This window comes from Oncorhynchus gorbuscha, linkage group LG06 (assembly GCF_021184085.1).
Source record: "Oncorhynchus gorbuscha isolate QuinsamMale2020 ecotype Even-year linkage group LG06, OgorEven_v1.0, whole genome shotgun sequence".
NCBI lineage: Eukaryota > Metazoa > Chordata > Actinopteri > Salmoniformes > Salmonidae > Oncorhynchus > Oncorhynchus gorbuscha.
Window position 1 is genome coordinate 71,970,239 of NC_060178.1, and position 14,513 is coordinate 71,984,751.

General features: G+C 42.6%; 1 protein-coding gene across 2 annotated transcripts; it reads left to right on the top strand.

Moving 5' to 3' along the window:
* Positions 1-7,708: 7,708 nt before the first annotated feature.
* LOC124038297 (cyclin-dependent kinase 1-like) lies at positions 7,709-11,509 on the top strand. 2 transcript variants are annotated; one of them, XM_046354007.1, is made up of 8 exons: positions 7,709-7,855; positions 8,326-8,368; positions 9,211-9,367; positions 9,571-9,694; positions 9,877-10,047; positions 10,177-10,340; positions 10,791-10,932; positions 11,179-11,509. In XM_046354007.1, exons 1-8 carry the CDS (start codon positions 7,844-7,846, stop codon positions 11,290-11,292), a joined length of 927 nt encoding a protein of 308 aa, XP_046209963.1. In that variant the 5' UTR covers positions 7,709-7,843; the 3' UTR covers positions 11,293-11,509. The 2 variants fall into 2 exon arrangements, with proteins under 2 accessions (XP_046209963.1, XP_046209962.1); XM_046354006.1 differs by lacking the exon at positions 7,709-7,855 and adding an exon at positions 7,935-8,044.
* The last annotated feature ends 3,004 nt before the right edge of the window (positions 11,510-14,513 follow it).

Here is a 14,513-nt window from a genome sequence, read left to right on the forward strand (position 1 = left end):
TTGAAACCCACTGGAGCAATGAGCATATGGATGAGAACATTATGTAAAAAAATATGAACATCGGCTTCCCAGTATCTTCATGTTCGACTGTGAACTTTCCTCACCATGCACCCAGCCAGCAGATTAATCGCCATTATTAATATTGCTATGTGGAGTGTTTTAATCATTAGCTAATGTTTTTTCCTTGAGAATTTTGCATAATGGGTGACTAGAAAGCACTTCACCATGCATAATTAATGCAACCTCAAAAGCAGCAATAATGTATGCTCTATTGAGCTCCTTTTTTCATCTTCCTTAGTAATTAACTCTAAGCCATTTTCCTAAATTCTCTAATGCATAGCATAATTTATTTGCAGATCGGTTGTTATTGCCATGTAATCGTTCACATTTTTGTGTAGTTGTTTAGAAGACAAATAATTATTCATAAGGCCGACCTGGGCAAAAAAAAAGCTAGTTCAGCTTTGAAAAACATATTGTATCACAGCACCTCTCATCTTTCTAAAGATCTCATTTAAATGTACTGTCTTCACTGACATTTTCAACCTCTACCTGTTTGAGTTTGTGATACCAACATGTTTTAACTAAATAAATAAATAACAAACATGGATTATATTCAATGTCATCAGTTCACTGGAGAACAGAATATAATTTGAAAGTAAAACACAAATTGCGCTTTATTGATCTGATCTGCAATTGCTGTTTAAAAGTTCTAAAATTGGTTTAGTGATGGTTGGTGTCTTTTGAATTTGAGTTCATTGGACTGGTTGATCCTCTTGTGTTCCTCTGTTTTGCCATTTGGAGGAGACTCCTAGGTTTAACTAGCGTGGTGGTCTGTGCTGGTGGTGTTAGGGCAGTGCCACACACATCCATGGTGTTTGGGAAGAGACTTAAACCTTGACTCAGTTCTGCTCAGTCTCAGAGCCATTGAGCAAAAGCCACATTCACATACACGTTTATACACACGACACGTGAGTGTAGTTGTTTGTGTACAGAGATGGGACCAAGTCACAATTTAAGTCTCAAGTCTTAACCTTCGAGTCTTCAATCAAGTCCAAAGAAATAACAGGCAAGTCTCAAGTAAAGTCCACAGCTCAGGTCGAGTCAAGTCACAAGTCCCTAATTTGGGGTTTTGTGTCCTCAAGTCAATGGTTACGTGTTTTATGTCAATTTTGATGCACTTTTTAATTTATTTTCTTACACTACTAGTACTCTACATAATAAACTTGAGCCAAAGATCATGTTAGAAATGTATTTTTTTTCAATCCTATTACTGACAGAAAGGCCATACAAATGGTTCCAATGACAAGACTTTTAGGCTCTTAGGTTTTCAACACAGCTTATACCTACTGTAGACACAAAATGTAAACCAGGAAAATCCTAAAAGTTGTTTTATTTTTTTCATAACTATACAAGAAAAAAACAAGTGCAAAGCAGCCATTCAGAGCAGCCATTGTACGTCCTCAAGACGTCACTGCTTCATTATTATCGTTTATTTCCTCTCTCTTACAATGCATTGCATTAGCAAAAGATCAAATTGGCAAAGGATCTATCATTAATTTGGGTGCTATGGGACCGCAGTATGATTCTCCCTTGGCTGAACACACAATCCACAGGAACACTTAATGCAGACACTGCCAAGAACCTCATTGCCTCTCAGGAACAGTGAAGGAATAGTGTTTCTGTTCATAGTCCAGAACAACTTCTGAGATGCTGGAGTGCCACACACTTCTCTCTTTTGTCTTTTGTGATATGCTACAAACCAGTGGTGGTCAATGCCTTTTATGATGAGGGAGGACATTTTTTTTCTTCTCGTGAACATGGCCTTATTTCTATTACAGCATGTTGGGTGACTGTCATTCATATTCCATTCACCCAGTTCAATGTAACATCGATTGGTTTAGGCTACTACATGATACAACATTTTTCCCTATACCCATCATGAAGTTGCTACAACCTAGCCTATGAATGAATGTTTACAACTTAGGGACACACAGGTCGAGGGGAAATTTAGATGACAGTCAGTGACACATGGACAGACAGTGACACATGCAATACTGCCTTGCACACTCTTGCCTGCATCTAGCTTATCTAGGGTGTAATTGTTAGTCCAACAATTCCAAACAAGTGTTCCTTTTGGACAAAATCTGGTATTATTTTATCCCCGTTTCGTTTGCTTCAGTTTAAACAGACCACCATAGTGCCTGTGCCCAATAACACTAAGGTAACCTAAATGACTACCGACCCGTAGCACTCACGTCTGTAGCCATGAAGTGCTTTGAAAGGCTGGTCATGGTTCACATCAACACAATTATCCCAGAAACCCTAGACCCACTCCAATTTGCATACTGCCCCAACAGATCCACAGATCATGCAATCTCTATTGCACTCCACACTACCCTTTCCCACCTGGACCAAAGGAACACCTTTTTTGAGAATGCTATTCATTGACTACGGCTGAGCATTCAACTCCATAGGGCCCTCAAAGATCATCAATAAGCTAAGGACCCTGGGACTAAACACCTCCCTCTGCAACTGGATCCTGGACCTCCTGACTGGCCGCTACCAGGTGGTAAGGGTAGGTAACAACACTTCCGCCACGCTGATCCTCAACACAGGGGTCTCTCAGGGGTGCGGGCTCAGCCCCCTCCTGTACACCCTGTTCACTCATGACTGCACGGACAGGCACAATTCCAACACCAGGTGGCACAGATTCTCCTGAAGTCACTGCGCAAGCTCTTCGAATGCATACTGAATCCTCTGGCAGTCAACTTCGTTCAAACCACTGCAGCAGCTTGCATAATGGACCCAAGTGTGTCTCTGGAACTTTAATCAACAGAGATGGGCTCCACTGATAAGGGAAGCAGAGTATTTTGTACTTCAGCAAAGCAGAGACAGCGGTGGAGCAGCGGGACACCAGTAAGATGCCAGCACAATGAATTCAGCAAGCATGTCGACCACAGTGCTTCAGAAATGTAGTTTCCTCAGATTGAAGATTGTGTCAGAGGTCATTGTCCAGCTGGAGGGTAAACCTAGCAGGGCATTAAGTGCCCTGTGTGAGCTGCGGAAATACCTAGGAAAGGTAAAGAGGGGGGTATGTTTACAGAGTCCCCTCTCCAGTCCTGACAGGCAAGGATAGCTGTTTATCCAAAGCTGTGCCCTGTGTCACTGACTCTCGTTTCTACCCCTGCATCCCAAGCGTTTGTGGAGAGAATATTCTCTGTCTATGGCCAACTGTCATCAGGCTTGAGAAAACAAATGACTATCTCTCCAGAAGACAGTCACCAGAAAACCTTGTGTGGTTGAACAGAAACACACACACTCGCATACGCACGCACACACGCACAAGCTGGCTGGCTGGATTTGTGAAAAGTATTGTATTGCTTATGTTTTGGCTGTTGTTGCAGCTGTTTTTATTAACCCTATTTGAAGGGGTTAGTCAGTGATACAGGTTTAATATTACAAAAACATTGCATGTCAATTGTGCCATAACTTATTTTATTGTTTTTTCCTCTTTCAGTCAGATGAATGTAAAGGTTACAACTACTACTAAAGTTTTTAAAAAGCATTGGATTGGTTTAAACATGGTGAAGATGTTCCTTCCACCATATTTATTGCACCAGTTTAGGCACTTATCCTTTAAATCCAAGTCACATTAGAATTTATTTACCTAACCAAACCTATGTCCTGGCCATGGAGTTGTAAGGACTCCTCTAGTGGCCAAAAGCCTGTGTTAGTATGTGCAGCACCTTTTAAGGACTTTCACCATTTTGAATTCGTCAACTGGGCGGGACTTCCAACTTCATTGGCTAATCCTTCCTGATTACCCGGTTGGCATGACCTGATGACCCGGTTGGAGTCGTGACAAGCCGGGTGATCTGGGGGGGGATCAGCCAATGAATTTTACTTGTGAAGAAGAAAATTAACTATTTCAAGATGGAGATGACCTCAATGGAGCTTCCCATGCTCTCACAGACGCCATCATGATGCATAAATGTTATGTATATCCAAGTCTATGTTCCTGGCCCATCATCTTATATTTTACTGCCCCCTCCCTCTCACCCCTCAGTGGCAAGAAGTGTCATCCCCCAAAAAAAACTATAGGCCAACAACACATAAATGGCTCCTAGCCTCCCAACCTAGGCTGCTTTCCGTCCCTAACACTAAAACCAAAACTAAATAATATTAAAACAAATGTTTTTTCAAACTGAACCTAAATGAAAACTAGTAAATCAAGTCTGAAAAAGAACTAATACTAAACTGAATGTCAAATAGAAATTAAAACTAATATTAAATCACAAAACTATAATAACCATGCAGGCCACATTTTCTCTCTCCATTTGTTGACTACTAAATTTCCTTTTCTGATTAAATTAACCTTGACCATGCATGGTCTTCGACACATACAGGTTTGACGTCTCAAAAAGGGTGCATAGTCTAAAAAGGCTTTCTCAAACCCACATAACTCAAGGGAAATTGAATTCAGATTGCAGTGGCTACCTAGTCAAAAGTTATTATAGCCAACTCAGCCAGGGATTGAAAAGTGCAAATGTTAAAAAACACATGCAAAATAAACGTATTCACAAGTGGCTCTTTGGTTGGGTCTTTTGCTCATTTATTAGCAGCAGAGATTAAAAAATATATATATATATAATCTGCTTGTATGGAATGTATTTTTCCAAGTCCTCGAGTACCCCCAAAAGCCCCAGACAAACACACCTCATTCAACTCATTGAGGGCTTGATTATTAGTTGTCAAGCTGAATCTGTTGTGCTTGTCAGGGGCTACGTATTTTGTTGTTGTTGTTGTTTGGGGTACTCAATTACTGGAGTTGGGAAACACTGGACTAGAGCATAAAGTCCTTACCGTGATCTCTGTCTGTGCATCCCTAGTAGGCCTACTTTTGGGTAACCTGTGTGCCCTAAACACATGACAAGTGACCCATGACCCAAAATGCCCTCCACTGTAAAAATGACATGAAATTTACCAAGGCAGACAAACTATATAGAAAACATAACTAAACAACCATATATAACAAGTTGGCAAAACTTGATATTACAGGGATATTGTATTTGTAAGGCCAGGGATGATTATTATAATTGAGAAATTATGATTTTTTTTAAAAATGCTATAATTAATCAATATGCTGAAACTGAAACCGAACTAAATACATGTCCTCAACAATGGAAGGCAGTACGGAGGAGGCAAGATTAGTTGGGACCGTTCTAGCCAATGAGAGGCCAGATACGCGTTTGAACCTTTACTCCACACACAAAGACGCATACAAAGCTCTCCCCCGCCCTCCATTTGGCAAATCTGACCATAATTCTATCCTCCTGATTCCTGCTTACAAATAGAAACTAAAGCAGGAAGTACCAGTGACTTGCTCAATAGCGAAGTGGTCAGATGATGTGGATGCTAGAGCTGCCACTTTCAAGGAGCGGGAGACTAATCCGGACACTTATAAGAAATGCCCCTATGTCCTCAGACGAACAATCAAACAAGCAAGGCGTCAATACAATTACGATTGAATCCTACTACACCGGCTCTGACGCTCGTCAGATGTGGCAGGGTTTGAAAACTATTATGGACTACAAAGGGAAGCTTAGATGCGAGCTGCCCAGTGATGCAAGCCTACCAGATGAGCTAAATGCATTTTATGCTCGCTTCGAGGCAAACAACACTGAAGCATGCACGAGAGCACCAGCGGTTCTGGATGACTGTGTGATAACGCTCTCGGTAGACGATGTGAACAAAACCTTTGCTGGGCCAGGCAGATTACCAGGACGTGTACTCAAAGCATGTGCGGACCAACTGTCAAGCGTCTTCACTGACAATTTCCATCCCTGACTGAGTCTGTAATACCTACATGTTTCAAGCAGACCACCATAGTCCCTGTGCCCAAGGAAGCAAAGGTAACCTGCCTAAATGATTACTGCCCTGTGGCACTCCAGCCGGTAAACATGAAGTGCTTTGAATGGCTGGTCATGGCTCACATCAACAGCATCCTCCCGGATACCCTAGACCCACTCCAATTCGCATACCGCCCCAACAGATCCACAGATGATGTAATCTCAATCGCAATCCACACTGGCTTTCTCACCTGGACAAAAGGAACACCTATGTGAGAATGCTGTTCATTGACTACAGCTCAGCATTCAACACCATAGTGCCCACGAAGCTCATCACTAAGCTAAGGACTCTAGGACTAGACACCTCCCTCTGCAACTGGATCCCGGACTTCCTGACGGGCCGCCCCCAGGTGGTAAGAGTAGGCAACAACACATCTGCCACACTGATCCTAAACACTGGGGCCCCTCAGGGGTGTGTACTTAGTCCCCTCCTGTATTCCCTGTTCACCCATGACTGCGTGGTCAAACATGACTCCAACACCATCATTAATTTTGCAGACGACAGAACAGTGGTAGGCCTGATCACCGACAACGATGAGATGGCCTATAGGGAGGAGGTCAGAGAACTGGCAATGTGGTGCCAGTACAACAACCTCTCCCTCATTATGATCAAGACAAAGGAGCTAATCTTGGACTACATGAAAAGGCGGACCGAACAGACCCCCATTAACATTGACGGAGCTGTCGTGGAGCGGGTCGAGAGTTTCAAGTTCCTTGGTGTCCACATCACCAACGAACTATCATGGTCCAAACATACCAAGACAGTCGTGAAGAGGGCACGACAAAACCTTTTCCCCCTCAGGAGACTGAAAAGATTTGACATGGGTCCCCAGATCCTCAAAAGGTTCTACAGCTGCACCATAGAGAGCATCCTGACCGGTTGCATCACCGCCTGGTATGGCAACTGCTCGGCATCTGACCGTAAGGTGCTACAGAGGGTAGTATGAACAGCCCAGTACATTACTGGGGTCAAGCTTCTTGCCATCCAGGACCTATATAATAGGCAGTGTCAGAGGAATACTCATCAAATTGTCAGACTATTTTTGTACACTGCTGCTACTCGCTGTTTGTTTGTTACCTATGCATAGCCACTACATGTACAGATTACGTCAACTAGTCTGTGCCCCTGTATATAGCCTAGTTATTCTCATTGTTACTTTTTATTATTACTTTTTATTTTAGCCTACTTGGTAAATATTATCTTCTTCTTGAACTGCACTGTTGGTTAAGGGCTTGTATAAGTAAACATTTCACGGTAAAGTCTACACTTGTTGTATTCAGTGCATGTGGCAAATAAAGTTTGATTTGATTGAACAACAGGCACACCGGTTCTTGCTATATGGAATCCTTGGGACGTCCCAACTCTGACGTTATCAAGGGGCCAGGGGTTTATTGTTAAAATAAAGGTTGGTATTAAGGTTCGTGTTTAGGGTAGGGTCGCCCCAATGATACCGTATAGCAATAACCCAGGCATAACTCGAATATAAAGTGGGTTTTTTTCAAAGTTGCTGCGATGTCAGTAAAATCGTAACAACTTAACCATTACGGAACTTATATTCGATCAAATAAGACTCACTTAGCACATAAGACATTTCATTTTTTGTTGACCAAATTCGATCTTCTAATTGACCTCCATACAAAAACTATGCTTGGTGGGAAACAAAGCCACCTTGCTGCAGGATACATATTTAAGTTTCCATCTCGCTTCGCCCCTTCCTCTCTGTTTAAACTTTAAAACCATCATATCCTGCTTCGAATTGGCCTCCTCCCGATTGGCGCTTTTGAAAGACACCCAGCGACGTGATTGCTTGGTTTTGAAAGCTAGCATGCCCGCGGCCAATTCGAAAAGAGTGTACCCAGCAGTAGTACTCTAGCTAGCTGACTGTAATAGAGCCACACTCATTTTCCATTCAACAGTCGCGTTACACAACGACATGGCACAACCGGTATAAAAGTTTTACATTTTTAGCAACATGTATTCTTTGTTTGATCGATTGTATTGTAGCAGTTGTCATGAAAATGTAACTAGCTAGCATTAAGGGAAACATTCGCTAGCTAGCTATCACATGCACAGCGTTTGAAAACGAGGATATTGGAAATTATTACTAACAAGGCGTCACATGAAATATCACAAAGTAATGTTATACTGTTTTGTTATCGAGTAATGATACTAATATAATGTTAATTGTTGGCTGGCTAACGAAGTTAGGTGGGTAACGTTAGTTGACTCTATTTTCTGAACGCGGATGTCATGCTTTTTTTTTCTCTAGCACTTGTTAGATTGCGGGAGGTTTCTTAACTAACTCTAGCAACTGTAGTTACCTCCAACAAACACCAACTAAGTTGGCTATTTTGACGTATCGTTCATTTTAAGTTGCATGAATGGCTTTCGTAACCTAGACTGTTTTTTTTTCAGGGAACAATGGATGATTACGTGAAAATAGAGAAAATTGGAGAAGGTATGTTATTTCCTCAACTTTGATTTGTTCCCCCCCAAACTTGCTATCTATCTTGACTAATATGTATATAATTTTGAACCTGCTATATCTAGCTTGCTAGATTTGTGTGGATGTCATTAGATTTTGTTCTTTGTATTTTCTTCCAACCTGTTAATCAAATCTAATTTAACTTGTCACATACTTCGTAAACTAACAGTGAAATGCTTATTTATTGGCCCCTCCCAACAATGCAGAGATAACAAAAATAATAGAACGATAATAACGGGTAACGATAACTTGGCTATATACACGGGGTACCAATACCAAGTCGATGTGCAGGGATACAAGGTACTTGAGGTAGATATGTACACATAGGTAGGGGTTAGTGATTAGGCAACAGGATATCTAAAAGCAGCATATGTGATGAGTCAAGAGTCAGTACAAAGGGGGGGGGGGGGGTCAATGCAGATAGTCTAGATATTTATGTTCACTATTTAGCAGTCTTATTGCTTGGGGGTAGACACTTGTGGTGCAGCGGTCTAAGGTACTGCATCTTAGTGCAAGCGATGTCACTACACTCCCTGGTTTGAATCCAGGCTGTATCGCATCCGGCCGTGATTGGGAGTCCCATAGGGCGGCGCACAATTGGCCCAGCATCGTCCGGGGTAGGCTGTCATTGTAAATAAGAATTTGTTCTTAACTGACTTGCAGAGTTAAATAAAGTTTTTTTTTTTTTAAGTTAAACTTCAGGGTCCTGTTGATTCCAGACTTGGTGAAGAGTTACCATTTGCCGCTATACATTATTCATCAGGGTGGCTTCACAACATAGTAATACATAGCATGATTGTTGCTGTGATTTCCAGGTACCTATGGGGTTGTGTACAAAGGCAGACACAAGTCGACAGGCCAGGTAGTGGCCATGAAGAAGATCCGACTGGAGAGTGAGGAGGAGGGAGTGCCAAGCACAGCTGTCAGAGAGATCTCTCTGCTCAAAGAGCTAGCGCACCCTAATGTTGTACGGTATGTAGTGTGTTTGTCTCTGTGGGGTTCCTAAAGAGTTTACAGTAGCCAGGCAGCAAGAAAGTTGATGTGATGTCGTAACAGTTCAAAGATCAGACACCGCATCATTCTAAATAGGCTCTGAGCAAGTCTTGCAATTGCCATATCATATTAGCTGTCTAGTGTCTACATAAACAAATAACATGTATTTTGTCTCCAAACAGCCTTCTAGATGTGCTGATGCAGGAGTCCAGACTGTACCTCATCTTTGAGTTCCTTTCCATGGACCTGAAGAAATACCTAGACTCTATCCCCTCGGGCCAGTACATGGACCCCATGCTTGTGAAGGTATCGACCCCACTGAGGGCGGGGCAGTCATGATGCACATAGCTTTGTTTGTATTTATTGTTTTCACTTTCTGCTCTTAGTATACCAACTTAGTGTTTTTAGTCCAAGTTGTATTGGACTGTAAACAGTGTTTATTGCCAGTAGGTGAATTTTAACCCTCTGCTACTATCTCCCCCATCCAGAGCTATCTGTACCAGATCTTGGAGGGCATCCTGTTCTGCCACTGTAGAAGGGTCCTCCACAGAGACCTGAAGCCCCAGAACCTGCTGATTGACAACAAGGGAGTGATCAAGCTGGCAGACTTTGGGTTGGCCAGAGCCTTCGGGGTGCCAGTCCGGGTATATACCCACGAGGTAAGCCAGAACACCACATAGTTCATTTCCAAAGAGCATTAGCAGACACGCATGTAAAGTAATGCTATCATAAGGTGTGTGTGTACACATACAGTTAATGGTGCCATTAAAATGTATCTTTGTGTCCAGGTTGTGACACTGTGGTACAGGGCTCCTGAGGTTCTGCTGGGTGCCGCACGGTACTCCACCCCTGTGGATGTCTGGAGTATCGGGACCATCTTTGCGGAGTTGGCCACAAAGAAACCACTTTTCCATGGAGACTCAGAGATTGACCAGCTCTTCAGGATCTTCAGGTATACACTGAGTGTACAAAACATTTAGAACACCTTTCTAATGTTGAGTTACACCAGGTGACATCAATAAGCGATCATAACTTTCACCTGGATTCACCTGGTCAGTATGTCATGGAAAGAACAGGTGTTCCTAATGTTCTGTACACTCAGCATATTTGCATGTGAATATACACATCTGTAATATAACAAATCCTGCTGCTACCAACATCTAGGTTGGTTAATCAATAAATTTGAATGTTAGTGTTTTTGTTGTAGACAATGTAGCTATTTGATGCTAGATTAGGACATTTGATTGAGCTGTGGTGGGCAATGAGCCATCCAGAATTGACAGGCAGACAAATTGAGTGATTAACAGTCAACGCTGAGATAATTGCTCCATGTTGGGCATACTGTATGACATTTTATGATCTCCTTGAATTAAGTATTTATCAAGCATGGTTTCTTTTCCAGGGCCCTTGGTACTCCCAACAATGACATCTGGCCAGAGGTAGAATCTCTGCCTGACTACAAGAACACGTTCCCCAAGTGGAAGTCAGGGAATCTGTCCTCCATGGTGAAAAACCTAGATAAGAATGGCATTGATCTGCTCGCTGTAAGACAATTTCCCTGTCCTCCTAATATTTATTCAGATTGATTATGAAACATTGTTACTGTAGAAGCCCGGTGCACATCTGTCTTTTTCAAGGGGCTGGTTGGGTTTTGGATAGTATTAGTGATATTGAAGTGACCTATTGTTCTGTCAGCACAGCAGTAGTTTTTAGGATACAAATGAAAGTGACCATGTCCCACCTTCTGTAGAATGTGTCGCTTCATAATTCCCTATCGTCCTCATTTGTAGAAAACGCTGATCTATGACCCACCCAAGAGGATCTCTGCTAGACAGGCTATGAGCCATCCATACTTTGATGACCTGGACAAAACCACTCTACCTGCCAGCACGGTCACAATGTAAATGTCACATGGCTACTCAAAGGACCTGAAAAAGAGTACAATTATGGATGTGTATTGAATTTGTTGATTTGATTTTTTTGTATATTTGTTCTTTCTTTGTTTGTCCTTTTTCTATCTAATATGAATAACTATTCTGTAAATAACTTTTATGTAAAAAAACTAAGTTTGGATCTAAAGTGACAGTATATTTTCAATAAATTGCACTTTTGCAGAACTGATACTTCCCCAATTTTTTTTTTTATATCAGACAATAATAACTGTTCATCTGTCACTGTGTTTCTGCATTCCTGCCTTCAGTTTGATGCTTTCAAGTGTATATTTCAGTTTTTAGCAAGTCATACCTTATCAGGGTTTAACACAAGTATCAACTATATTCAGCTGCGGGGCTGTTTTTTTCTGGTTGGGGATAGCTGGGAGCTGGAACATAATTACAAATAATTGGTAGACTGTAAGGCTGATTTCAGTGACAATTTCGCTGTTTAAACCGGTATTGTTTAGCTAATAATATTAAAACATTACTTCAAACTACTTTTGGGTACCTTGTTAACATTACAACATGGAATCCATGTCTTAAACGTTGCCAGGTTTCAGAAATGGCAAAGAACCTGTAATCTGCCTGATGCATTAAAGTTACTTACCTTACAGATCACGAAGTTAGCTAATTTCCACTCCATTCCTTGGCAAATCTCTTTGATTCATACACTGGCTTGTCTGCCTGTCATGTTTTTATTTGAACCTTATGTACACTGAAATAATATAATTTTAGTAGTCTGCTATGCTCTCTATCATAGCTCATTAGTACACCTTGTGGTTGAATATATGTATTGTAAATTCTAGGATACAATGAATAATGTGGAACAAATAAATACCATCAAAGGATAACTTATAATGAACACCTTGTGAAGCAGCTGTGAAAACCAACCTGGCAATTAAGATTTTAACACAAACTTGATATTTTTTCATTTTCAGATTTTTTTTGTTGTACACTCACATGGCAATAATGGACTAAAATACTGAATTCTGGTGTGGAATATTGAGGTGCTTGCTGTGTGGGTGGGAGGTTCTGCCTGTCACTTGTTCTCAACAGGTAGCCAGTCTCGGAAGGGGAACTTGAAGTAGGATCCTGCAAAGTCCAGGCACTGCTGCTTTCTTTGATCTGAGTGTTTGCAATACTAAGTGTTTTTAGTTCATCTGTGTATCTCACATTATGTGCCCAGTATGATAGAGCAAGAAAGCTTTCTTAGCAGATAATGACAACATGACAATAACAGTAGCTGCAGGTGATGTAATGAAAAGTTGGAGTGTTTGTACATTTACATTTAAGTCATTTAGCAGACGCTCTTATCCAGAGCGACTTACAAATTGGTGCATTCACCTTATGACATCCAGTGGAACAGCCACTTTACAATAATGCATCTAAATATTTTAAGGGGGGGGGGTGAGAAGGATTACTTTATCCTATCCTAAGTATTCCTTAAAGAGATGGGGTTTCAGGTGTCTCCGGAAGGTGGTGATTGACTCCGCTGTCCTGGTGTCGTGAGGGAGTTTGTTCCACCATTGGGGAGCCAGAGCAGCGAACAGTTTTGACTGGGCTGAGCGGGAACTGTACTTCCTCAGTGGTAGGGAGGCGAGCAGGCCAGAGGTGAACGCAGTGCCCTTATTTGGGTGTAGGGCCTGATCAGAGCCTGGAGGTACTGAGGTGCCGTTCCCCTCACAGCTCCGTAGGCAAGCACCATGGTCTTGTAGCGGATGCGAGCTTCAACTGGAAGCCAGTGGAGAGAGCGGAGGAGTGGGGTGACGTGAGAGAACTTGGGAAGGTTGAACACTAGACGGGCTGCGGCGTTCTGGATGAGTTGTAGGGGTTTAATGGCACAGGCAGGGAGCCCAGCCAACAGCGAGTTGCAGTAATCCAGACGGGAGATGACAAGTGCCTGGATTAGGACCTGCGCCGCTTCCTGTGTGAGGCAGGGTCGTACTCTGCGGATGTTGTAGAGCATGAACCTACAGGAACGGGCCACCGCCTTGATGTTAGTTGAGAACGACAGGGTGTTGTCCAGGATCACGCCAAGGTTCTTAGCGCTCTGGGAGGAGGACACAAAAGAGAGTAAAAGAGGACATCAGGTGGATCCACGTCTGGGTGTTGGGCAGAACCCCTAGGCCCTGGAGAACAGGAGCAGAGTTAAAGGGAACAGGGTAAGTGACGTAAACAAGCAAACACACAGGTTATACTTTACTGTGAGACAATTTGATGGATTAGTGCAGAGTTATAAATGGGGGATGTACTTTTCAACACTTTTGGAAGGTATAGCCCAGCGCAAGCTGGTCCGACTCAGAGCACAGAGAATCAGACCGATCCGAACTCAGTGGTTCTGGTGGATGGGTTTATTCCTGGGGGGCTTGGACAGTCAATGGTCCTAAAGTCATGTGGAGAGGTAAATTGAAGAGATACATTTTCATGCTTTCTCAAATGTCAACCAAAGCTTAACATACTTTGTCTATTGGGCTTCGCATCAGTGCTTTCAGTGGTCTAACATCCGACTGCTTCAACTGGAAAAGATTGTTGGCCTCTGTCACATCTTCTTCTGCTCCCCTCCGGCATACGAAGTCGCCAGAATACTAACCGGCGGTCCTGGGATTCATCATTACGCACACCTGGTATTCAATATTACGTGCTCCTGTTAATCATTATGATTCACACCTGGACTCCATTACCTTCATGATTTCCTCCCCTTTAAATGTCACTCCCCTATGTTTTTTCACCAGCTGGTATTGTTTTTGTTTACTGGCGTGTAGCCTTATGGAATTGACTTGTTGCTGTTTTATTAACTGCTGCACCTGCTTCCCGACTCACAGCTCCGTTATTACAGAATACCAACTCAAACTATGGAAGCAGCAGAAAAGTCGTAACTCTCTCAGATGGTCAACGAACAAGTGTACCTTCTACGTCAACACCATGACCAGCTGGCTGAACTGGGGACGGCCATGGAAGAGGTTCTCTGTAGTTTATAGTGTCAAGCAGCCCAGTATCGGAGGATACTCTAGAGCCAGTCTACCCAACGAGCCAGCACAACGGCCGATTCAGCGATGCCCATCCCTCCCGGCTAAATACTACATTACACCATCCAAATGCAGTGGCTACCTCCTTCAGTGCTCCCTCTATTTTTCACACCGGAAAAGAGCCCCCACCACGAGAGGTCTAAGATTGCCTCGGTTATTTCTCTA